Here is a 25,297-nt window from a genome sequence, read left to right on the forward strand (position 1 = left end):
AAGGTAAGGCTCTAGCTTGCCAGCTGGATCCAGTTTGCCCACCCCAGTTTGCCCACTCTTTCCATCAGTGGCGGAGCATATGCCAGCGCTGCCCAGGACGGGGCACGCTCCCGAGGAGGGGCGGGGCACGTAGGGTGCCCTCCCAGGTGTAGGATGGCTGCTTGGGTGCATGGAGTGGCGTGCACACCTTGCAGCCAGGGGCGGAGCGAGCCGCCAATGGTGGACATTTGGCGCACTGCCCGCCCACGACTGCCAAATGTTACCCCCCTCAGTGAAGACACCCAGGTCGGTCCACCCCCACCACACACCCCTTCCTCTGCCCCTGCTTTCCATACGCTGCTTTCATAAGCCAAATATCCAAAATTCATAAGCCGAAATATCTCACACAAAGCTGCTCTGAATCATTCTTTGTGTGAGTTATATTGTCCGAAAGAAGAGTTCAATTTCACCTTGGTGATATCCATCAGTTCCTGAGGTAACCTGGACCTAATGCTTTTTCTTTATTTCTATGCAACATTCAGAGTTTTCATGACAGGTTTTTAGAATAAAGTTTAATTGCACAATCACAAGTTATTTGGTTTGTCAACTTCCTTGACTCATGTAGCAGAGACCTAAGCAGAAGAGATAAATATCTAAGTCAGGCTTCCTCAACCTCGGCCCTCCAGATGTTTTTGGCCTACAACTCCCATGATCCCTAGCTAGTCGGACCAGTGGTCAGGGATGATGGGAATTGTAGTCTCAAAACATCTGGAGGGCTGAGGTTGAGGAAGCCTGATCTAAGTCTACAAAACCACAGTTTAGGCTTCTGCCACTTGAGGTGTGTTTGTGTATGTGTGCATTGCAAAATCTAGTACCTTCAAAGCACAGCACAACTGTGGGGATGAAACCCAGCCCACCTATCCAGCTTCAATATTAAAAAAAGGGCTGCATCTTGTTATTCTTACTAGAGGGAGGCATCCACGTAAAAAGGAAAATTGTAGAATCTGGAAGCACGGAGTCTCTAACTCACATACTGAGTTGCCTTTACACTTTTATTTCTAAAAGTTGAGGTGAGCCCACCCACCCATTGTTGAATACATAAAGTCATTACTGACATGTTAGCAGCTTGCATAACTTAGTGGAAAACTGTACGGTAAGATATAAAATCAATCTAATTTACCTGGGTTATCCTCATAGAACTGTCTGACATATTACAGTCTATATTAGTGACTCTAGATAAATAGTTTGTGATTAGGGAAGAAAACCCTGTTTCAAAACTAATTTATGTTATTGAGTAAAAATACTTAACCCAGAGCTTTTCTAATATAGGCTGATCAATATAATATATCAATTCTATTTCATGTTAATTACAATTAAGGTGCAGCTGGTTACATTAAACACACAAAAACACATCTCAGCTACACTACACACAGTGTTAACTGCAAGCCATTTAAACATAATGTGACATACAGAAATTCTTGTTTGGCTGTGCTTGTTGGTGATGTAGGGAAATCCTCCAGTCTACGAGTGAAGATTGGAAGAAAGCAAAACAAAAACAAAGCAAAATAAAGAACAGTCATGCAGAAGAATTAGTCATATTTGTAACCCACAATAAGACCAATTGTCTGAAAACACTATTTTTTTAAGCAATGGCGTTTTGCAAGCATGGGGGAATCCAAGGAATCCTCAGCAAACCCATTCATTTCAGTGCAGATAACATTTCTGCCTGTACCAATAGGGTATGTGCAGAGCTGTTCCTGCCCCAGTTGGGAATAAGGAAGTCAACTCATGCAAGAGTCTCTTGGTTCCATTGGAGCACATACTATACTGTCAGCAGAAGCAACAACTACACTTTGAACCAACTTTTAATTGCTTCTTGTGAAAAACTTCAACTATCCTTCACGACAAGACAAACTTTGCTTGCCTATATTAAATTCATATTTATCTACAAATTATTGGGACTAATACAGATTCTAAAAGTGTGTTGGTGATGAAAATGCTGCCAAAAAATAAAGAGTACTATTTCATATAGTACATAAATCAGAGGGAAATAGTTTGTAGTGTCTTGCTATTTTAGTTTAAATGCTCAAGTGTATGACAATATCATGCAATTACAAGTGTGTGACTATTAGAAATGTGAATGTATTAGGAAAATCATTCAAGATGCTCATGCAGAAAAGGTGGGTAGATTTGTTTTAAACACCCAAGCGCAAATATAAAAGTGAAACAATAGGGCCACACTTAAAGTTCAGATTGTCTTATAAGATGCAACTATAAAGAATTAAAAACTATAAAGCATTTAAAAAAACAAATTGCTGTTCTAAGAATTACTGTACACAGTGGCTCTGTCAAGATAGAATAATATGAAAGGATATTGAAACTAAGTACAAAAATTTACATAAGTCATTTCATATAAATATACATATATAATAGAATCACAGAATTGTAGGATTGGAAGGGACCCCAAGGGTAATCTAGTCCAACCTCCAGCAATGCTGCAATGTCATTTTCATCCAGTCACAAAAAACTGTACAGAATTCAAATAGTTATAATAATGACAATAATAATAAAATGAACAGTGGTATAAAAGAAATGGGATTGGGGATAGTTTGAAACTGATAAAAGCTTTTTGGTCAAATATATGCCAGAAAATAGGTCAAAGGGTAAGATACTCAGGGAGATCCTTTTAGGTTTATAAAAGGTGGCTGGTTTGACACACTTCAATGATGATGCAAAATCTGCTGAAACAAAACAGTCTTGACTACGGAAAATATTCTGTCCATTTTCTACTACGAACTGGCTGCTCAGAAATACTGTGCAATGTTAGAAATATTTAATTTTAGTCATCTCAGATTATTATATTTTATGCAGTTGTATCTAAATGCTTGAAGCCTGACAGAAGAGTACACAAAGGCATTTCTTTCTCATCACTTTGTCAGTTTCAGCTTACTTACATATGACAGCTCCTTGTAATCCAATCACATAAAAGCCTTAAAAGAGCAGGACGGGCTATAATGGAGGCATAACTGCTGTTTAGAGAATATGTATCACTTTTTAAATTGTACACTCACTGGATATTTGGTGTGATCCCTTCCAGAAGGACAATATTAACACCACCTATATGAGCAGTAGCACATGTCTCGGTCATCTTTTGATGCAGTACATCTTCAAACAGAAAAAAACAACAACACAAATGCGTTTGATGTAGTACAAAAATATGTATTTCCTGCATGCATATTTGTGTTTGAGGGGCAACAGGCAAAGCATAACAAAGATGCTGTTAAATTTTAATTCTAGAACAGGGGTTGTCAACAGGGGTGTGCATGTGGTCGCAGAGGGCTTTTCCTGTAGCCCACAGGGGTCCCTGACCCCACTGAAATTTGGCTTGAAAGATGCATTCTGCTGTAACCAATAGGGCAGGCTGCTGTGTTTGATTGCAGGGTGTGTGTTGTGCCGGTAAGAGTTTCTTCAGTCTGCAAATGTGCCCATGGGCCCCAAAAAGTTGGCAACTCCTGTGCTAGAAGATATTTATCGTTATCACTGTGGTAAAAGCTAAACCACCTGGAAATAATTTTACTACCACAGTGGCATGCTATGAACATTTTAATTTAAATAAATATTTTATGCTGATTTAATTTGATTTTTCTACTCACTTAAGTTTGGCTGGGAATTTTCTCTCTCTCTCTCTGTTACTGTGTATTTCAGTAGCAAAAGCAGGATTATCAAAAACAATCCGATTATATCACACACACCTGGCAAATATTATATATAAATTCGACAAAACAAGTATGTTTCTACAAATAATTCTTCTACCTTTCATTTTTTCTTTGAGTGTAAAACTGCCGTGGATTCTCTTCAGTTCTGATTCCATCGTTAGCCCACCAATATCTGCTTCAAGATGTGTGCGGTTTACCATGCCTATTCCAAAGACTATCAGGGTCACATGCTGCGGTTCTGATGTGACCAAACTGCGCTTCCTCTGTGTTCTACTTAAGCTGCTGTTATCCTGCTCATTTTCAAATGCAACCCTACACGCAGGTTCAGTAGGGCTCCGAACACCTACAAGAAAATGCATCAGATCAGGAAGTATTTAGGCAAAATTGACAAGACCAGAACCTACAATTACTTTATTCATCAAAAGATTCACATGCTACACTTACGTATAAATGCTGTCAGGGCAGTTACTGAAGTAATACTCTGCTAAATTCAATACAGATATTATACACTGTAGTAAGGACTTGCCTATTAAGCCTGTATACATGTGAACTAAGAATTACGCATGTTCCGTATCTTCAAAAACTCTTACCTGCTGGATAAAACGTTTCAGAAGATTTTTCTAAAATCCCTGTTGGATCAGATATAAGAGAATAAAAGTTCAACAGTTTATACATATTTTGCCAGCACTCTGCAGAAGGTTCACTCTGCTCTGACACTGTAATTGAATCAGAGTCGTCCATATGAATGGTCACATGATCAACAACATCTTTTGAACCTTTCCTGGATACTTTAGAAGTTCTTCTTTCTGATCTCCCAAGTGAATTTTTGTTTCGAGATTCTCTTTTATTGTTTTCATTGTTCGATCGCTTGTTTTTTGCATTGTTCACTCTGTTGACACCATTGAGACTCCCGCGAGAGCTGCGACTGAAGTCAGAGGAACGGAAATCTCTGTGCTTGCGGGTTTTGAAGGTGGGCGTTGGAGAAGCTGAACCAGCCGTGTATCTGCTGAGTTTGATGTCTGTCTGCGTAGCTTTGATGTCATCTATCATGGTACTGAACTGATGAATAAGACGAACCAGCGCCATATCTACATGCTGGCTTATAGACTGACATGAGATTGTAAAATTGCAATGGAAGGTGCTATAATGACGTTTGTTAAAGTCATGAAAAGCAAGGGCATTGGTGGAGTTTTGAGGTGTGCTCACTGACTTCTCCATTATAACAGCACTGATGCTAAAAGTTTCCAACATTAACGCTGGTTTGAATTCAAGGGGAGGAAGATTGACTGCTCCTTGCCTAAGAAAGAAATACAAAATACTGTTAAGATTCTGCAACAGCTAAATGTTAAAATCATTCTCTTTTTGAAGACTATCCCTTCATATATTTTGTTTAAGATATTAGGGAAGAGCCATAGTTCAGTGGAGGAGCAAATGTTTTGAATACAGAAGGTACCAGCTTCAATATCTGGCATCTTAAGGAAAGCCTGAACTCTGGAGAGCAATTATACATCAGTTTAGACAATACTGAGCTAAATAGAACAATAGTCTAATTCAGTACAGTTGTACCTTGGGCTGACGAATGCCTTGCGACTTGAACGTTTTGGCTCCTGAACACCGCAAACCTGGAAGTGAGTGTTCCTGTTTGCGAACGTTCTTTGAAACCTGAACGTCTGAAGCGGCTTCTGCGGCTTCTGAACATTTTGGAAGTCAAACGGACTTCCGGAACGGATTCCGTTCGACTTCTGAGGTACGACTGTATACGTATACAAGTATCTATGTGATTGCTGACACCCTTCAACTCTTAACTAGCTGACACTTCAACTCTTAACTAGTTTTCAGTTTATAATTTCCTGAAAGTCTAGGATTAATTTATTTTTGAGTTGTTAAGAAAAAAGAAAGCAGATAGAATAGAATGAAGTAATTAAGCAATATCTTCATGCTCTTTAATGCTGAATGGATTTGTGTAACTTGACTACTATACCTTCGGGCTCTTTTGCTTCTCCTCTCTTTTGCTGTATCTGAATCCACAATATCTGCCCTAAGGCAATCCAGAGTCCCTGAGAATGAAAGATGCTCTCCAAAGTACATCCTGTAGCACAGTGGCGCTGCATCCTGAGACTGAATTCCTGTGTGGCTTAGAAGTGGTTTGAAAACAACCTATTAAAAATAGAAACAAGTTATTTCTTTAGAGCTATAAAAATTGCTCAACACCTGCAGAAAACATAGCTGCAATCTTAAAAGCACCTCTCATACTTTAAGCATTTCAAAATGACGGTATTATCGGAATAATATAGTGTTTTCAAATCAGTGTGTAGTCCAAATCAGAAAGAAAAACATACATTTGTAAAAACCAGGCTCAAGACACAAGTGCTCTCTGTTCCTCTCTTTCTTTGATGTGAATTCCCTCTCCATTCCATTTGGGTATAATATGGCAAAAAAACCTTCGTTTGAGCAGGACAAACCCCTCCCTCCCTGAACCAGGGAATTCCACCAGGTGTTGGTCCAGGATAGGCAAGTTCAAGAACATGGCAGTAACCTTGATAAAAAAAGCAGCCCCAATAAAATGGGTGGTTGCCCTGCCCATGAGGGTCCATGTTTTGAGTCAGCTTGGTGTAAGTGTCCATGAACCACATCTCCTGTATGATGTCTCTGTGCCACACAGCCACTCGCTCCAACTTAGTCTGTCACGAGGGTATGAATAATGCCACCTTTCAAGGAAGGATTAAGGAGGGGTTAAAGAAGAAAGGGGGCTCGCTACCTCGCTGCCATCAGAAAGAGCCTAGCACAAACAGTACCTGCCCTGCGCATCTGCCACTACTGCAGGAGACCCAGCATCCAGGCATGAGAACTGGCTATTGCTGTGGCAACAGTGGGATTTGTGCCAGCAGTCACCCTCTCCCTCCTCCACCCTATTTTTGGACGAGGCCCCTGATGTTCAGTTTCTGTCCAGCTCCTCCTGAGGAAAATACCTGATAGTTAGGGGCCATAATCTCTCTCTCTTTCCCCATGCCCTTTTAATCTGCAAACCCTGTGAGATAACTCCGCTACACCCCAGGGGTCTATAGCTCACGCAGTGGGAAGCACTGGTCTAGATCAATGCTGTCTATGTATGTGCACAGGTGCCTTCCATTCTCTGCTTAGGAGAGCTGCCAGACTCGCCTCAGTTCAGTGGCCTACTGCTCTCATGGCCCAATATCAGCAGTGTGTGATATGCCTTCAGTTATTCTGGGATGGCAAGATATAATTATTATTGATTTCAAAAGTTGTCATTTCATAACGAGATGCTGGAGAGACATCGCAAATTGAGTCAGAGAAAGAATCTGGGGAAAAATGAAATACTGGAGCAGCTAAAATGTTACCATAATTGGACACTGGGGCAACTATTGTAGCTCCTTCTTTGGTTTCTTGGATAAGGAGTTTATCCTCCAGTTTTAAAGGCAAAACACTCACCTGGGCATCTGCAAGCTGAACTGCAGGAAATCCCTGGTTACCTTCCTCGATTCCAGCAATATCATCCTGACTCGTACTGTGCTGTGAATGTGTACCATCCAATGTGTTCTGATCACTGGACAATACTGTATTGAAGTCAGATGCTGACGGTATAGTCGGAAGATTTGGAGCTACCCCTACAAAATAGTTCCTGCGTTAATTATCCAGCAGCATACGCAGTGCTAAAATATGTAAAACTGTTTAGTTTACTGAGCAAGAGGAGAACTAAATTCAAGTCAGGAAAGAGGGACATTTTAATGATACAGCACCAGTTTCAGCTGGCATATCACCTACTGCCAGAGGAGGAGGAACTGAAGTATGAAAATTACCACCCGCAAGCTGTATTCCAGCTGGTGAAAATCAGATTTAAAAACTGTATCCTTTAGTGCCTGGAGTCTGTGCCACCTTTGTTTAGAAGGACAGCATGATAAATGGCCTTAAGTCTCCAATCATTTGGCAAAGCAACACATATTGACACAAATATCAAGTGACCCTAAGGGTCCCTTTCCAACTCTACAATTCTAAGATTCTAATAACTGCTTTGTCTACACCCTTTTAGTTTTGAGAAGAATAATTAATAGCTGGCCTTTCTCCAGGAAATCAAATGCCTGAAGTTGCCATTCTGGTTTTTCACAACCCATGGCCTTGATAGCAACTTCATGTTCACAGATGGCATATCTCTGAAAACCAGATGTTGGGGAGCAAACAATGGGGGACGCCCTGCTAGTGGGTTTCTGGAAGAATCTAGTGAGCTCTGCTGGGAATGTAATACTGGACAGGATAAATCAGTATTCAATCCAGCAGGACTCTTAGAATCATAGAATTGTAGCATTGGAAGAGACTCTGAGAGTCATCTTGTCCAACCTTCTGAAATGAAGGAATCTCAACTAAAGCATCTATGACAGATGACCATCCAACCTCTGCTTTAAAACCTCAAATGAGAGTCCACAACCTTCCTGATGTTTAGCTGGAATCTCATTTATTGTAACTTAAAGCCACTGGGCTTGAGTCCCACCCTATGGGGCAGGAAAAAACAAGCTCGCTCCAACTTATGTTTCTACTTTTTCTGAATGTAGCAGCCCATGCAGCCTGAAATTTATCAGATTCAGTTAGCAACCAAAGAAGATTATTTCTGAACAAACAGTCAGCTCCTTAAGTATTTCATAAGAACTGCATACAATAGTCAATATTCAAGCAAACACTGAATTTCAGATCAGTACCTGTTGGCAGACTATTGTGTGCAGATTTGGTGACGGGAGACTCTTGAACCACACTTCCTCTGTTGCCCACAGCATTTGACATCCAGTTATAGAAACTCACAGAAGATGGTTCCGATAATAAAGGATGTTCAGATAACATTTCAGAGGGCATGGTGTTCACTAGGATATAAAATAACAACTGACCACTTCATGTACCATAAAACGTGGGTTCTGAAGTTATACTTGTGATATATTTTTCAACTTCTGACAGACAGAAAAATATTTCAAAGCACACAGAGAATGTCAACTTGAAAGCTCTTGTTAAATAAAAATATCACAATTTGGGAATGAAGAGGAGGGAAGAAGTCATTTGCCCATACCTCTCACTGAGTTAACATTTAGCCATTTAGCTTCCCACCACAGGAGTATCTATTTATCTACTTGCATTGGCATACTTTTGAACTGCTAGGTTGGCAGAAGCTGGGACAGAGCAATGGAAGCTCACCCCGTCGTGTGGATTCAAACCGCCGACCTTCCAATCGGCAAGCCCAAGAGGCTCAGTGGTTTTGACCACAGCACCACCTGCTCCCTATAACTAATAATAATTGATAATAATAAAAATACACACTACTATCTCAACTATGCACAAACAGCAGACACAAAATTTAGACACCTGAGGAAGAGAGAAGGAAGAGAAAGAGTGGAATTCACTGTCCACTTTCAAGAAAAGACAAGAATGAGGCTTCAGAGATAATGAGCGTGTCCTTTGAAACAACAGTGTTCCTGCCTTCAAGCACTCGTAGCGTACATCCCACCTGAGGACATCTTACAATTGAGGAAATAACATCAACCTTAGTGTCTGGGCTATTGGAAGGCAACAAGTAGGGCAACATCAATTTTGTGAAATTAAGCTATCAGTCAACGCTTTCACGGGCAGAACTGAACCATACTACAAGCATTCTGTACCTGCTCTTGTTAAAGAACTACTTTTAGGGGCTGCAGCACTTCTTTGAGGGGTCCCTTCCAAGAGATTGTGTAGGCTAGGAAAGCTTCCTGTCAAGTAGCTGAGTAGGCTCTCTTTTCTTGGACTTTCTTTGGTAAGCAGCCCAGAACGACCAGCATGTACCGGAGAGTCTGTAGCTGTATCCCCACTAGTGTAGCTCAGGGAGTGATATGGATGGATACCCTGAAATGTAAACATAGGCATCGCAGTAAGTCTACCAACAGTCAGCTCCTGCACATGTTTGTTTATGTACAAGTCACACCAATAAGAACCAGAGGAAGCGTCAATTCCTGTAAATTGCAGCCCAAAGCATAGTTTAGATTGCAACCCAAGACCTAGCTAGACATCAGTAGGTCTGAATTCTCAGTAAACACAGTTAAGATCAGATGGTTATATATATATGTGTTAAGATCACCTCACCCACCTGCTTGCATATTTCCTCACACTCACCCCACAGCCCTCACCTGCTTTAAAGAATGGAGAAAAGCTTCAGAGTATGGTTTTCTGAATCAACTCCTCTCTGTGAAACCTCAATGAAGCTACATTTGATGCCGGGGGAAGGCACTTCACAAAGTGGCTTGTTTTATATCCAATCTCCTCCTCGTTTTAAGAATAAAGCAGTTTTACCTTTATTTTGAGGCCAGAATCACTATGTGTATGAGTCTTGGATAATTTCCTCATAATCTCAGCCCCTGTCACAGGACCAGAAGAAACACCAGCGGGCGGGGGGCGGGCACCAGTTCCTTCCAGAAGCATTGTATGTTCACTGACAGTGGCTGAAACATCCAACAGTTGCACGGATTAATTATAGGAGAAATGTAGCCAAGGCTATTGGTTATTGAGGATGCTTATTACTAGGCTGCCCTGTAAGTTCTCATTTACATCTGGTACACAGAATTGCAGACATTTGATTTAAACCCAATTTGAGACCCTAAAACGTGGGCTGTTGAAAGAGTATAATGCATTTCTGAAGACTGAGCTGCTCACATCCATTTTTTTCCTTGTCTCTTTGCCACAACTATAAAGTCGTTTTCCATTTCTATGCTCTTTTCACAATTGCCTTTGCATCAAGATCTTCTTTGTCAATTTATGGCAATCTAAGTGAAAAGCTTTATGTAGCAGCATTAGTAGAGTGTTTTTCATATTGTACTTAAGATACAGCAAAATTACTAAGAACCAGAAATATCGATTTGTTGAGTCTTTTCTAATACACAGGTTTTTCAATAGTTGTGTGGGAAGCAAAATTGTAATTCAATATAGTTGCATAATGGTAACAAGCCTAGTGCTCAGAACTGCAATATTGTCTTTCTTGTTGGGCTAAAAAGCTTCAGAAGGTGCTGCCAATACTAAATAAGTATGTACTTGCTTCCAAAGTGTAATATTTGCTGCCAACTTGCACACTCTAGCATAGTTGTCCATTTCTAAACATTTTGATTAATTCCCCCCCAGTTTTCCCTAACACAAGAGCCCTCTTCCAAGTGTTCCTTTCTCCATGCCATTAACAATGTGAACAGGAGACAGCAGAGACAAGCAAATTCACCCAACCGTCCACCTCCCTGTATAAACTGTAGAGCAACTGTTTGCAGCAGGGAACTGGCTCTTCTCATGTAGGTCCTTCACATTCTAGAACCCTGGATAACCAAGATTTTAAAATACTTGAGGATCCTACACAATTAAAATACGCTTTCAGCTGCAGTCACCCTCCATGTAGGGCAAAAGAAGCAGGGATGAAAGGGATGGGAAGAACATGCTTATCTCTGTATGTAATGTTAATTGTGCAGAGAAAGGAATACCTGAATAGACAAAGACTGCATAACCACTACTAATTAATTCCACGTGGCACAGACAACACTTCTGTGTAGGTTGAAATCAAAATATGTTAAAACTGATAAATTTGCAAGAAGAAATGCAATAGCAGATATGTAAGTGAACTTACTGTCCATGCTAACCATGTTTTAAATTATTACACACTAAGATCTCATTGATTCTTAATTGCCTGGGTGCCTGATTCAGCCCCCCAAGCAATTTTTTCTGGCCCTCCAAGGTCACAAATTTTGGTAGCAAAAATGAAAAGTATTAAGTAGACACGATTTTGGGGCTTACATCTTTTCACCCAGTCAGCATCCTGACGGGGATGCAAATTTTCAGTCTTCAAATCAATCATTTAATGAGTGGACAGGGAATCATAAGTTCTCCATTTCAATTGATCAGAGGAAGAGTCTGTGTGTCTGTATATCTGTGTATCTGCCTGAGTGCCTTCTGTCCTGTTTGCACATCCTGTGTGTGCACGTTGAGTGCAGCATAGTCACACCTACTGCTGCCATGCAGCCCACAGATGGCTGGCCAAAGGTGAACGTAGCCCAAAAGGTTAACTATTCCTGCATTAGAGGCTATGACTTCAGCTTGTGAAGCAACTAAGTTGAGTACCTTATCTCATGGATAAGAAAGGAACATATATACTAGCCTTAAGCTTTCCATTCCATTCCATAATGAAATATGCAACAGCACACAGAAGGAAAAGACAGAAGCAATTATTATTATTTATTCCCAAAGCAAAGTAGATTAGCTTAAAGAAAACAAAACCCAATGTGTGCTTGTGCAACTGATAGTCATTAAATAAGAGGATGTGTATGGAGTGAGAAAGAAGAAAGAAGAAAAAGAAAAGTTTAACACAGTACATTTACAGAAGCAAGTTAAGCTGAGAAAGTGTAGTTGAAATACAAAGATACCTGCATCGAACTCAAATTCTGCTCCATCAGCACTCGTGTCACTTTGAAGACCACCTCCATTGTCTAGGCCAAAGCCATCCTCTTGCTCATGGTGTACAGTTGACTGGAGTTTCATTGGCTGAGCCGGCCTATGTAAACTCACTCCTTTGAAGGCTGGAGTTACCACAATGAATTTCATCCACTGTCTAGCAAGCGCAATGAGACCTTTCTTTAACGTCACCAGAGCAGGAAGGCCATCGCTCTAGAAGACAAACACATAGTACATTCGAAAAACAAATTCAAAAAGGGGAACTCCTTTTAGCCTGTAAAAGGGGGACCCAACCAGGGTATGCAAGGAGCCAATCCATACTTCTTTCAGACAACAGATCCTACCAGCTAGCCCACAACAGCCCAGCTGGGATGGACCTTAAAGTTCTTGATTTTATTAAAAGAAAAGAAGGTTTATTTTTTTTCTTTTATCTTACCACATTAACGTCTCTGTGCTATTTCAATAGAACACTTTATGGCCAAAGCAATTCAGACACTTGAAAACATACAGGTTTGGCTAGGAAATTTAAGAAAACAACTTCCACTTAAATACATTTGTAAACACATGACAAATTAGCTTACCATAGTTGCATCTTCAATGATGGAATAGTTTGCTTGATGAAGATAGTGGTGCAGTATATTACACAGCAAACAAGAAGGATTTTCTTGTAGGTAACGGGCTAATTTAGTGAGTCTGTTGTACTTGCTTCTTAAAGGAAAGTGTATGCTTTTGTTCTGAACATATAAAAGTGGTTACATTTATTAAATTCACTGATTCAATACATCAGAATACATCAATACACAACACATTACAAATCTAGCACCAGGCCTGCACATATTGTGCATATACCAAAACCTAGATACAGAATTATATTAGGATTTTACTATTTAAAGGCATTACCATTTTAGCAACATTGTAATATTTCATTATTTTTTATTGATGTTAAAACAGAAGGCTGACAAAACTTAACTTCTTATGCATTTCACATTATATGAAAACTACAGAAAACAAATAAACATAACAACATGTTTTGTGGACCCACAATTTCTTCGTTGAGTACAAATCCCTAGTCTTTCAATCTCTTCCTATAGGACCCATGCTGATGTTTCCATGTGGTTTTACTCCTATTCTGCTGAATTCAGTTGCATGTCTAGTATTCATCTTCTACCACAGCCACATCAGTACATGACAAAATACTAAGTACTCAAGTACTGCAATTAGTAATGAAAATCATTATGCAATCAGAATAAATTAAAACACAAGTCACCTGAGCACCAAAAAGCATTCATTCTGTTTCTGCAAGGATTACCCTAATAACAATTTGAGATGCATGGGAAATGTAATGATATATCGAGTAATGTTTTGGCCTGGTTTCATATGATATCCTACTAATGAAATATTAGAGCTATTGTAAGGCAAACAACTAGTTCAAAGCCACATGCAGAAGGACAGTAGAAGTGTTAATATCTGGCCAGTAAAAAGCATTCAGCACTGTTCCAGTACTTTCCAAGGTTCAGGTATCTGAACGTAGAAGTACAATTATTTTTAAAAGGCAAAGATGCCAATATCAATGTCAATATCCATTTCCAGATTGGCATTATAATATTCACATTTGCATTCTGTTTGTCCTCCAAGATAGTATACATGAGGTTATTCCATATATTCCAAAGGAACAGGCTAGGAAAACTATACTGGGCTAATAAGTGTTTGCAACTATGAACCCAGGGGGGACTGCCAACACACTTCTGAAAATTAAACCACTTTTAAAGGAGGTAGTGATACACTTAATTGTTTATCTATTCATCAACAACACACCCACCTCTAAGGCTTCGGTCATTATACAGCCCATGACAGCACAAACCCGTAGTGTTCCTTCTGTTTCTAATTTGTTTAAGGAGGACTTCACTTGATCAATAGGAAGAAGCCAAGCACCAACAGCAGGAGTTGCTGTGCTTAGAAGGTTCAGCTGCCTGTTTGGGGGGGGGGGGAAATCAGATATAAAAGTATAATTTCACCTTCCTTAGGGCAACTCTGGTGATTGAATATGGAATTTTCATTTAAATATTCTTTAACTGTAAACTTGAAAGGTTTAATTATTTTTCCATAAATACCAACAACCCTGGTAGTGTTGAAACCCAGCTTTCATCTGTACATATTAGGAACTCAATCCAAAGCCAGCTCATATAAAGCAGGTTAAGTTCCAAAAGTTTATTATAGACTCAGAAATGCAGATCAAGGAGACAATGCTAGTGAGCAATGCCAAATTTGGATAATTATGAACTGAGGTAATCGTTAAGTAGACCTTTGTTATGGCAACAACTACATACTGCAACAGTTAAAGTGAAAGCTCCTCAGCTCAGGAAACTCAGGCAAGGAGCTTGATCTGGATGAAGACCCTAGCATGGACAAAGTAACTCTTTGTCTCCTGCTAGGATCCTGATCTAGAATGCCTGCAATTTGCATAGGAAGAAAGGTTTAACTGGGAGTTGGGGAGTTCCCCCACCCAATACAAATTATAGACACTGAGGGGAGACTCGTCTGGACTGAGAGCACATCAGGGCCCCCATTTGTGTATATGGAGGGGGGGAACCCTGTACTTCAAGGCAAAGATACATAGCTAACATACCATGTGGTTTGGCCTAAAAGACTACAGTACGCAGTCTGAATACCCTAAAGCGGAAACCACCGTACCTTGAAAATATATGGGCAGGTGAACGCACATTTGTAGGAGCAGCAAAACTGAACCAAATTTCTTTGATTGTCAATTTCATGCTACAAGAATCAGGTGGAGGTGGCCTTAGAGGGTGGTCTTTTTTCAGATCATCTGATTCAACCCCTTCATCCTATATAAAAAAGATAAAGGGAAGAGAGAAGAAAGAAAGGTGCAAGATAAATTTGTTTTTCAGAATGGAAGAAATGCTTCCACTTCTTTAAAATATTCTGAAAGTGCTCGTGGATTGCATGCTTTCCCAGTGGGATGCATCGAAAGTGAGCAATGACAAGAAAATCAGATCCATTTAGCAAATAAGAAAATGTGTTGCTACCAAACAAGAACATTAGAAAACATGCCTTGTACTGTTAAAACGGAAAGGGGTCAAACCATAGCAAGAGGTTATTTATTTATTATTACTTTGTCAAAATCAGTATATATATGTATATGTATGTATATAAAGAAAAAAGAAAACATGTCTCACCTGCTCATCTGAAATGGAATTTGGATGAGTGTCTGATGCAGCACTTAACTGATCACAGGGAAGATTTTCATCAGAGACATCAGTATTATAACCACTACCGGTTGGAGAATCAGAAGAATTGTTGGATGCAAGCAATCCACCCCTTTCTGCAGCTGAAGATTTACCCATGTTCCCAAATGTACTATATAAAACAGCACCAGACTGTCTGCCACCTAGAAGTATAAGAAAGAGGGAAATGTTGGTTTGCTCACTTTATTATGTTAGGGCACAAAAGAAATGGTCCAATATGTTGCTTTACCTTTTATTGTCAAATTTTCGATTCCACACTCAAACATTATCCAGCCCCATTTCTCTTGGCTGGGACCTATCCGTGTTACATCTGGAACAGCCTGATGATCCGTTTCATCTACAAATGAAAAGTCGTCCAACTCTTCCAATGTGAAAAGGACTTTTGATTTTTCAAAAGGAATCGCTGTTATGGCACAGGTCCCAATATCTGCAGGGAGGAAATTATTGTTGATATCAGTATAGCTGTCCAGTAAAATGTTATTTATTTCATTTGTGGGAATACAAATACAGTTCAAGACATAAGACTAGAGCAGTGCACATTTTAGGCCATTGTGCTATGGCTATACGTTATTCCAACAGTGAAAATTTGCTGCAATGAGTAAATTTTGACAAGAAATAGGTAATGCAGTTCTGATAAGTGTTTTGTAGTGGAAAATCTTTGAAACTAGGATTACAAGCAAGTTTACCTGCTGTATCAAGGCCCCTGAGTTGCCCATGAATACGGTGAATATTAAGCTTTGCTGCAATTTCTTTTCCTTTCTCTGCTCCAGCATTTGATCGCAGAGAACCAGAAGACTGAGGCTGCATTTTATTGGTATGGACATACTTGTCAAAAGTTACAGAGCTTCTCCTCGTTTCGGTACTGTTTGGATTTTCTTCAACAATACCCCTTTTAAATGAAAAGGAAATATTTGAGTCGTTTCTTAAACTTCATTTGTACCATCAGCAAACATATTTACAATTCAAGTGCTTTTGTTGCCTAAATAAATGCTAATAGCAAACAGCAATAACTGATCAGGGCAATCAGGTGAAAGTCATAGTTCTCATAGTCACTTCTGCAAAATATACATCACAAGTCTGCCCTATATCATCTAATATGAAATGCTTATCATACATAGGACAAGATGGTTAAACTGTTTTTAACATATCATAACGTTTCGCCCAGAAATCTACACTGCACTCGTTTTGAGAAAATCTGGAATGATTTGAACCCATTCCTTTCTTTTTCCATCTCAGTTTGAGACTTACTTTCTAATTTAGGAAGAAGTTGCTATCAAGAAATTGCTTGATAGGTACTTTATTAAGCTCTGCTATGTAATTACAAACAGACACTATGAATTATCAAAGGGTACTCCCTTACCTGTTCATACGAACCTGTGTAGCAATCCTATCAAAACACAAAGCCACTAAAGAAACATGGGTAACATTTTTGCTTGCAGCTGTGCTTGACGATTCTTCCACTGACGCTTGCAGTAAACACAAGTTTACCTACAAAAAGCGATCCGAAAGAATAATGAAAACCTTTGCCGTGTTCTTTAAGGATATAAAACAAGGCTTAATTTTCATCCCACTGAATGCAGAAAAACCAACAACAACCTGAATATCACTTCACCCAAATGATGCTAAAATAACAATGTTAACTGAACAGCCAAACTATCTTGTCTGAAGTGGTATCAAGAAAAATGGAGTGTCTTGTCTCCATTTTACACCTTGGTGCCCTACTCCATGCTGCTGGCATAATAAGATATAACATTAAGCTAATGCATAAAATTACCCATCTTGCAAGTTTGCTTGGTCATGTTGCTTGTTACCTTGGGCAGTGAAACATTGGCTTGAAGACCTTTAATGGTCACGTTATCTTGCTTGAGAGAAAGATTTGTCTGTGTTTTTACTTGTGTTGTTCCCGCAGCAGGGGTTTCTATTTTTGTTCCTCTGATATCCTGCTTGGAAGACAGCTGGGGAGAAATTGATGCCAGTTAGTGCTCCGTTTAGCCTGTTTAAGCTCGCAGAAGTAAAAATGGCACATAATTCAGAGAGTTCAGAAAGATCTTTTAGGGCAGGAACTAAAGCAAAATAACTTAATCAAAAGCTGTGATGTCTCTCCCCGTTCTTAAGCAGACCACTACTACTTACAAAAGAGAGACAGAAGCAAACATCACCATGGCTATTTCCTTTCCAACCCCACTTTCTGTGAATAAACCTTATGTATTTAGTAAAGATACTATGACATAATAAACATACATTTTCTGAGAAGGTTGTTTTTCTGTTCTGTACAGCTTCTCTGAGGACCTTACAATGCAAATCATCCACAATGGCTGCAGGGTGACACGTGCAAGCGCAGTGAACCATTGCCTCTATATACCTGTAGGAAAATTAGTTCAAAACAATTTCATTCACAAGAAATAAAATCAAGATACAATCCATACATAGGCTACAAACATTTATTAGCTTACCTTTTTTAAAAAAAATATTTTATTAAGGGCTTTCTTGTTTTACAGTGTAAGTGTAATGCCTCGTATTTTTTTCCCCCGTGTAACATTTTTACAAATCCATTTCATTTGTTGAGGCATTAGGGGGAGAAGAAAAAAGAAAAGAAAAAAAAAAAGAAAGAAAGAAAGGAGGGTGGAAGGAGGGGAGATGGATGGGGGTGGGGTGGGGTCGGGTAGCGGTGTTTCTATTATGCTTAATGTATGTAGTTTGGTGTCAGCGTGCTTGTGTTGTTCACTTGTGTTCCTTTGGTGGTGAGAGAGGTTGGGGTTGGCCTAGGATGTGATTGTTTGATTGTGATTAGCTTACCTTTTAAAGAAAAATATGGGTGTGGGGTGGGGACAATGGGAAGGGGAGATACTGAAGCAAGTTGAGTGTAAAGCTTTTCTCTAAAACCATTTGCCAGTTCTGAACCTAGACATTTGATTCTGGCAACTAATCACATTTCCACAAATATTAGGTTCTCCTACAAACACCAAGCAGGAGTCTTGTGCTTCCTCAATACATGGGAAGCCCTCCAATCAATGCCTGCAAAGAGACAGTAGTGACCTGCTTTTGTAGGTCCCTTTCCTTAACTAAGTTTCACCTTTGGCAGCCCTATGCTTCTCCCAGCCTTTTATGGTCTGGCAGAACATGGGATAATGGGGTAGGGTCTCTGTCAGGACCAGAACAAGTCAGTGTGTTGCATCACTGGAGTGTGGCACAACATGAACACTTGATCCTTGGCATGTGCTACAAATTGTCTTCCTATATTCTTAAAAACGTAATGTGTTGTTACACGCTGCAGTTCACTTCACTTGCCAACAGCCAGTCATATCAACATGAGGAAGGGCAGGTAGGCCCAAGCAAGCTGTTTAACAGAGAGGGGCCCTTCACCCAGTGGTTTAGCAAACTATTGTGCAAAGTGCTTCCCTGTTCCTTAAAAAGGGTGTGGGGCAATAGAGGAGGGGCTTGGGTCAAGCTGGAGAGGGATAGGCAAGGGGGTGGATAAGGTATAAAGGGAGGAGATTGGTAAGGTGTGGGAGAAGGGCAATGGGGTAGGAAGGGTTGGTGAGCAGAGCAAGCAGAGGTGATAGCCAGTGTGGTGTAGTGGTTAAGAGCAGTAAACTCATAATCTGGTGAACCAGGTTTGATTCCCCACTCCTCCACATGCAGCTGCTGGGTCTCAGCCCCACTCACCTCACAGAGTGTTTGTTGTGGGGGAGGAAGGGAAAGGAGAAGGTTAGCCGCTTTGAGACTCCTGCGGGTAGTGATAAAGCGGGATATCAAATCCAAACTCTTGTTCTAATTAATACTGGTGTTTTGCAACCACAGTATTTCAAAAATGAAAGAGGGAGACATATCTCTAGTTCCAGTGAGACAGATAAGAAAGGACATTGAAGTGATCCTTATTTGGCTGCACCTCATTTCTTAAAATATGTCAGGCTAGCTTCCTGTGATAAGGCTGGGTGATGGGCCATTAAGGGAAACAAAGGAGAAAGGCTTTGTGTGAGATGGCAAATGTGAGATGGCAAATGGGTGACCGCTCCCCCAGCTCATAGTTAGTTAGAAGTTGAACCCAGAGTTTGGAGCTGTAGAGTAAAGCAGCAAACTATTTGAATCCAAGGCTGTGGCTATTGGAGAAACAAGACCCTTTTGGGGTGTTGATGCTGTGAACTGCTCTATTATAGGCTCAGGTTGTATATATGTATAAATAAATTATATACAGTGGTGCCTCGCAAGACGAAATTAATTCGTTCCGCAAGTCTTTTCGTCTTGCGAGTTTTTCGTCTTGCGAAGCACGGTTTCCCATAGGAATGCATTAAAAATCAATTAATGCGTTCCTATGGAAACCTCCTTCAGACCAGGTCCGGGGACAGTCTGTCCCCCGACCTCTTCTGAAGGCCGGTGGGGGGCGAAAGTCTTTGCTCCCCCCCCCGCCTGCCTTCCCGGGACAGCGGAGACTTCTCCGCTGTCCCGGGGCGGTCTTAAAATGCTGGCCGGCGCGCTGCCGTCCCCCAGCATTTTAAAAGCCCCTGGGACAGCGGAGACTTCCCGGGGCGATTTTAAAATGCTGGCGGGCAGCAGCGCTGCTGCCCGCCAGCATTTTAAGATCACCCCAGACAGCGGAGAAGTCCTTCACTGTCCCGGGGTTTTTAAAATGCTGGTGGGCGGCAGCGAAGGCTTCGCGGGCAGCAGCGCTGCCGCCCGCCAGCATTTTAAGATCACCCCAGACAGCGGAGACTTCTCCGCTCCCGGGGCGATTTTAAAATGCTGGCGGGCGGCAGCGAAGCCTTCGCTGCCGCCCACCAGCATTTTAAAAACCCCGGGACAGCGGAGGACTTCTCCGCTGTCTGGGGTGATCTTAAAATGCTGGCGGGCGGCAGCGCTGCTGCCCGCGAAGCCTTCGCTGCCGCCCACCAGCATTTTAAAATCGCCCCGGGAGCGGAGAAGTCTCCACTGTCTGGGGTGATCTTAAAATGCTGGCGGGCGGCAGCGCTGCTGCCCGCGAAGCCTTCGCTGCTGCCCGCCAGCATTTTAAAATCGCCCCGGGACAGTGGAGGAATTATCCGCTGTCCCGGGGCGATTTAAAAGCCCCCGGGAAGGCAGGCAGGGGGGACAAAGACTTTCGCCCCCCACCGGCCTTCAGAAGAGGTCCTGGACCTCTTCTGAAGGCCGGTGGGGGGCGAAAGTCTTTGCTCCCCCCCCCCGCTGCCTGCCTTCAAAAGCCATCCGGGATAGCGGGAAGCGCTTCCCTGCTATCCCGGACTGCTTTTAAAATGCTGGCGGTGGGGAGCAAAGCCTTTCGGCCCCCGCCGGCCTTCCTGGACCTCTTCTGAAGGCCGGAGGGGGGGGAAAGGCTTTGCTCCCCACCGCTAGCATTTAAAAGAGGTCCCCGGAGATTTCCCTATGGGCTTTCTTCTTGCGAAGCAAGCCCATAGGGAAATTCGTTTTGCGAAGCGCCTCCAAAACGGAAAACCCTTTCGTCTAGCGGGTTTTTCGTCTTGTGAGGCGTTCGTCTTGCGGGGCACCACTGTATCCTAAAAACACCACAGTTGCCACCGTGCCTCATTTCCAAAAGGAAACATGAACCCTGGGTAAGCACCTGGAACCTCACACCACTCAGATTGGGTTGACATGCAGCAATACTTTACCATGTCAACATTGAGGCTAGTTATCCTTGACCATTTGAAGCACCAAAACAACACCATGACTTGTGCTGCTGCAACAAGCCCATGTATGTGATCCCATCAGCTGTTTGTTATAAGTTCAGACTGTTAGGTTCATTCTTCTCCCCAAAATGTTAAATACCTGTCTAAAGCTTCTGCTACAAGAGGAGTGAGAACTACATCCACAGTTCCTTTTATTTCCACAATAGCGGTTGTTCGTGTCTGGGAAACTGGGTGATCGAGCGTCCATTCCTCCGTTATTGTTTCATCATCTGTATTATCAAGGATTTTCTTATCCAAGGGAGTATATGGGTTACTAAACAAACAAAAGTACAAATTATTAGTTTTTAAAGAAAATATGCAGCTGCTTTCTATTGTTACTTGACACAGCAGAATTTATTAGAAGCATTTATTTGGCTAACCCTCTTTTCAAGATACAACTATCTTGCAGTGCTAAGAGAACAAGGTGAGAGAGTTTAATAAGCTGTCTAATTTGAAGAATGGCAGGTGTTCACACAAGGCCAATTCAATCACAAAGATAAGAATCCCAGTAAGACTGCAGCATTGGCACATTTATTTGTTGGGTGTTTTCTCAAATGACTAGCTTAACCTAACGTCAAAAACGTATTTTTGGTTCATAATTCAGTGATTCGTAAATAAGGATGTAGTTTGTGCTGTCAGTTCAGGACATTAAAGGCATAATTGCTTTAGCCAATTAGCAAGTGCCTTCAGTCACAATGTAAATCAGAGATTACTAGTACCCACAGGGCACATATACTTCTTTTGTCTCCTTCAATATTTCCTAGAAGACTCAGCCCAATATGACTAATGAAATGTACTACAAAGCATTACACGGACATTCAAAGGGGAAAAGATGCTAGGGAAGAAATGTGGGTTATCTAAAGAGAGCTTGCAAGCTTTATGCTTCAAAGAAATCCAAGTACAATCTCAACAGTGTCAGCATTAAACAGCTTCTACATGCTGAGCTGTACATGACTGCATGCATTATGGAAAGCAAACTGCAAGTGACTAGTGTGCATGAGATTATCAACAGCTCCAATGACTGAAATTTGTTTTGAAAGCAGCGTGCCTTGATTCATCATCATAAACAAGCTACCCTGAATGAGAATTTTTTAATCGGAAACAAACGTAAGGAAAATGACACATAAGACTCTCACATTTACACAGTCTGGCACCACTTATCAAGCCTGTGCATGCTTTTTATCCGTCAGATGGTAGAATGTTTCACAATCATTTCCATAATCCCCTGAAAAGCCATTTGTGCTTAGAGCAGATAGACTAAAGAGCAAAGTGTACCTCCCCATTGGCTAACAGCATCAAATTGCAAGGATGTTTCAAAGCAAGCAGAATTTTAACACAGGGATCATTGGAAAGGAACAGGAAAGACGTCTATCTCTGATTCAGCACCATACTTTGTGAGATTATGGAAAGCAGAAGCATGTTTAATGATGCCCTGGTCTTATAGATCAGTATAGTCCTTACTGCAAAATGGGAAAATTGTTCAAACTGGGGAAGACTCAAAGAAAAAGAAAAAGAATTATACAGTGGTACCTCAGGTTAAGAACTTAATTCATTCTGGAGGTCCGTTCTTATCCTGAAACTGTCCTTAACCTGAAGCACCACTTTAGCTAATGGGGCCTCCCGGCTGCCGCCGCGCCGCCAGAGCATGATTTCTGTTCTCATCCTGAAGCAAAGTTCTTAACCCGAGGTACTATTTCTGGGTTAGCAGCGTCTGTAACCTGAAGCGTACGTAACCCGAGCATATGTAACCCGAGGTACCACTGTATCAGCCTATTTTTAAGATTTCCTTCTTATGTGCTTCAAGCAGCATGGAAGCTGCTTGGGTGGTGTGCAAATCCATGGTGTGCATGGGAATGTGACACAATTAGCATCTCACTCAGATGGAGGGTGGCAACTGGGTGGGAAAGATTCAGCCCTGTTGACATGGTCATGGTTTTTACATATACCCTTTTGCAGTGTAGGACTGCATCCAACAGAAGCAGCTGCCACAGTCTTTCAAGCACACAGGAAGGGGAATTGACTTTTACAATATAACAAACATATTGCAATTTGTTACTCACTTAGATGTTGATCCTGTAAACTGCATACCTCGGTCCAGGAGAGCATTCGCTGTGAGACCCTGCTTAACAATCTAGAAGAGAAAATTTCTTATTACTTCTGTTCTAGGGGTTTTAACCTTATACGAGTTTAACATGCAATATCCTATTTGTATTTCCCCTATCACTATGAACACTGCTACATGTCTACATTTGACTTTACAGTTGAATTTACAGCTGAAATCTGCACTGATGATACAGATTTATTAAAAAAACACACCACATAATTCCACATTATACTTTTAAAAACATTGCTTGAAAGCAACACAAGGGGTCAGTGTGTCTGGCTGTTAACCAGGAGGTTGGCTGGTTCAAGCCCACCAAGGCACGGCTGTGGGCAGGATTCCTGCACTGCAGGGGTCTGAACTAGATGATGCTTGGGGTAACTTCCAACTATACAATTCTATGGTTTTAACAAGATGCATAAGTCCTAAGCGTTCAATGGATCAATACTTTGTAAAGATGTTACACAAAACCACATATTTAATAGATACAAAATGCCCTGACTGAATCTTGAAATAGAAATCCAATCAGAGCACTTCTTCATGAAAATCAGTCTTATGAACACTTTGAAGAGATTTACAGCAGAATATTTCAGCTCTTGTTTACTGATTCACAATTCAAACAAACTGTATGTATGGCTGTGAAGAACTGGCGTGAATTGTTTTTTGGTAAAGTAGATATGCTAACCATTTAACAGACTCCTATGTGATTATGTATCTAACCCTAACTCATTCCCATTTCCCAAGTTACAACTTTAATTCCAACACACTTATCCATGATAATTATTTTATATAACTTTAGCACATCATTTCAAAGTTCACCATAACAAAAATTCACTAACACTATGCACTCCCCATGCATTTTTTACAACCCAATCAAGTGCTTGCTTTCCTTTAAATTGATTTCAAATTCACTGTGCTATTTTTTTACCTTAAAGGTTGGGACAGAAAGCTGTTCAAAAGATGAGGAACTTTCCTCACTAGTCGGAGTGTCAAGATCTAAAGGGCGATGTAAGGATGATTTCGAGGTTCTTTTGTTTGTCGGATGTTTGACTGACCAGTTAACCACTTGGTACTGGGTAAGGTAACTTTGGTAGCAGTTCATTACAGGCTGCTGGGAAGTAATTTGCTCATTCTCTGGAGCCTTCTCAGCTTCTATGACATATAAATGCTCTACAAGTTCATCTTCTACTCCCAAAGCAGAAACAAATGACGCTTGGGAGGGATGAGTTTTTATTGGTATGACCTTTGGATCGTGACTAGTTTCTCCATGCAATGTAGTAGTCAAGGGTCCTTCTACACTGTGATAGATTGAACCTCTCCCATAATCAATTTGTTTGGCTTGCTTTCTCTTCTTTTTTCTTCCAGGATATGTTCCTGGACCCTCGTCGCTGCTTATGGGTTCAAAGTCCTCAGCTGCTGAAAAGTAGGCTTCGCTATCAGCCATTGACATGCTGGAGTCCATGGAGCGATACTGATGAAATGAATTTGAGTCTGCAGAAGGGGTATATGGGAATGAACCAAAGCTTCTCCTTTGCTTTGGAGAGTCTAAGACATTTTCATCACTGCGGGAGACATCACTGCTGAACTGCACACCAGCTGGAACAGGTTGTTTATCTCCATAGAAGGCTGCAGTAAGACTTTTGGTACTTCCAAGTCGAGTAGAACATACTGATGCTTGCCGTTTCAAAGGAGATCTAAGAGGAGATTGTCCAACAGGTCTCTCTTGGAGGTTAGGAGACACAGGACTACTTTCCGAACCTTCTGCTGCAGAACTAGAAGGGGGAGAAAACATTCTTCTCAATAATGATACACATGTTCTCTATAATAATAAGAAACTTTCCAGTTGAACAGTGGAATATGAATGATTTGAATAAATAAATTTGCATATAATCCTTAATCACGGGATTCATGAAAGATTGCAATAAATGATTAAACAAAGGTCACAATTCCACAAACTGTGGCACCTGCTAAAGTCCCAATTTCTTTTCTTCAGTATACAGTATATAATGGACTGGACAGTAGCCACTATATATAATCCATACACTGTATAAGCTAATGCTTCCTGTCTCCTGCCCCTCACTCCTCCAGTGCTCTACATAGCAAGGAAGCAAC

General features: G+C 41.0%; 1 protein-coding gene across 37 annotated transcripts in view; it reads right to left on the minus strand.

Moving 5' to 3' along the window:
- The window catches only part of BLTP1 (bridge-like lipid transfer protein family member 1), a 102,815-nt gene that overhangs the window by 38,138 nt on the left and 39,380 nt on the right, over nt 1-25,297 (minus strand). For 22 of the 37 annotated variants that reach the window (XM_083755142.1, XM_083755132.1, XM_083755145.1 and 19 more), the window contains exons 28-49: nt 24,114-24,957; nt 23,145-23,215; nt 21,185-21,358; nt 17,648-17,768; nt 17,218-17,361; nt 16,767-16,894; nt 16,093-16,295; nt 15,636-15,833; nt 15,338-15,549; nt 14,835-14,986; nt 13,963-14,113; nt 12,725-12,877; nt 12,116-12,356; nt 10,014-10,162; nt 9,350-9,569; nt 8,405-8,563; nt 7,146-7,321; nt 5,677-5,852; nt 4,286-4,992; nt 3,793-4,038; nt 3,051-3,144; nt 1,450-1,500 (exon numbers count right to left, since the gene is read on the minus strand). In XM_083755142.1, the coding sequence (XP_083611268.1) occupies nt 1,450-1,500; nt 3,051-3,144; nt 3,793-4,038; nt 4,286-4,992; nt 5,677-5,852; nt 7,146-7,321; nt 8,405-8,563; nt 9,350-9,569; nt 10,014-10,162; nt 12,116-12,356; nt 12,725-12,877; nt 13,963-14,113; nt 14,835-14,986; nt 15,338-15,549; nt 15,636-15,833; nt 16,093-16,295; nt 16,767-16,894; nt 17,218-17,361; nt 17,648-17,768; nt 21,185-21,358; nt 23,145-23,215; nt 24,114-24,957 (4,770 nt within the window). The remainder of the gene's footprint in view (nt 1-1,449; nt 1,501-3,050; nt 3,145-3,792; nt 4,039-4,285; nt 4,993-5,676; nt 5,853-7,145; nt 7,322-8,404; nt 8,564-9,349; nt 9,570-10,013; nt 10,163-12,115; nt 12,357-12,724; nt 12,878-13,962; nt 14,114-14,834; nt 14,987-15,337; nt 15,550-15,635; nt 15,834-16,092; nt 16,296-16,766; nt 16,895-17,217; nt 17,362-17,647; nt 17,769-21,184; nt 21,359-23,144; nt 23,216-24,113; nt 24,958-25,297) is intronic. The other 15 variants (XM_083755147.1, XM_083755148.1, XM_083755139.1 and 12 more) reach the window with 1 other exon arrangement.

The sequence above is a fragment of the Podarcis gaigeae genome (assembly GCF_964106915.1).
Source record: "Podarcis gaigeae genome assembly, chromosome: 9".
NCBI lineage: Eukaryota > Metazoa > Chordata > Lepidosauria > Squamata > Lacertidae > Podarcis > Podarcis gaigeae.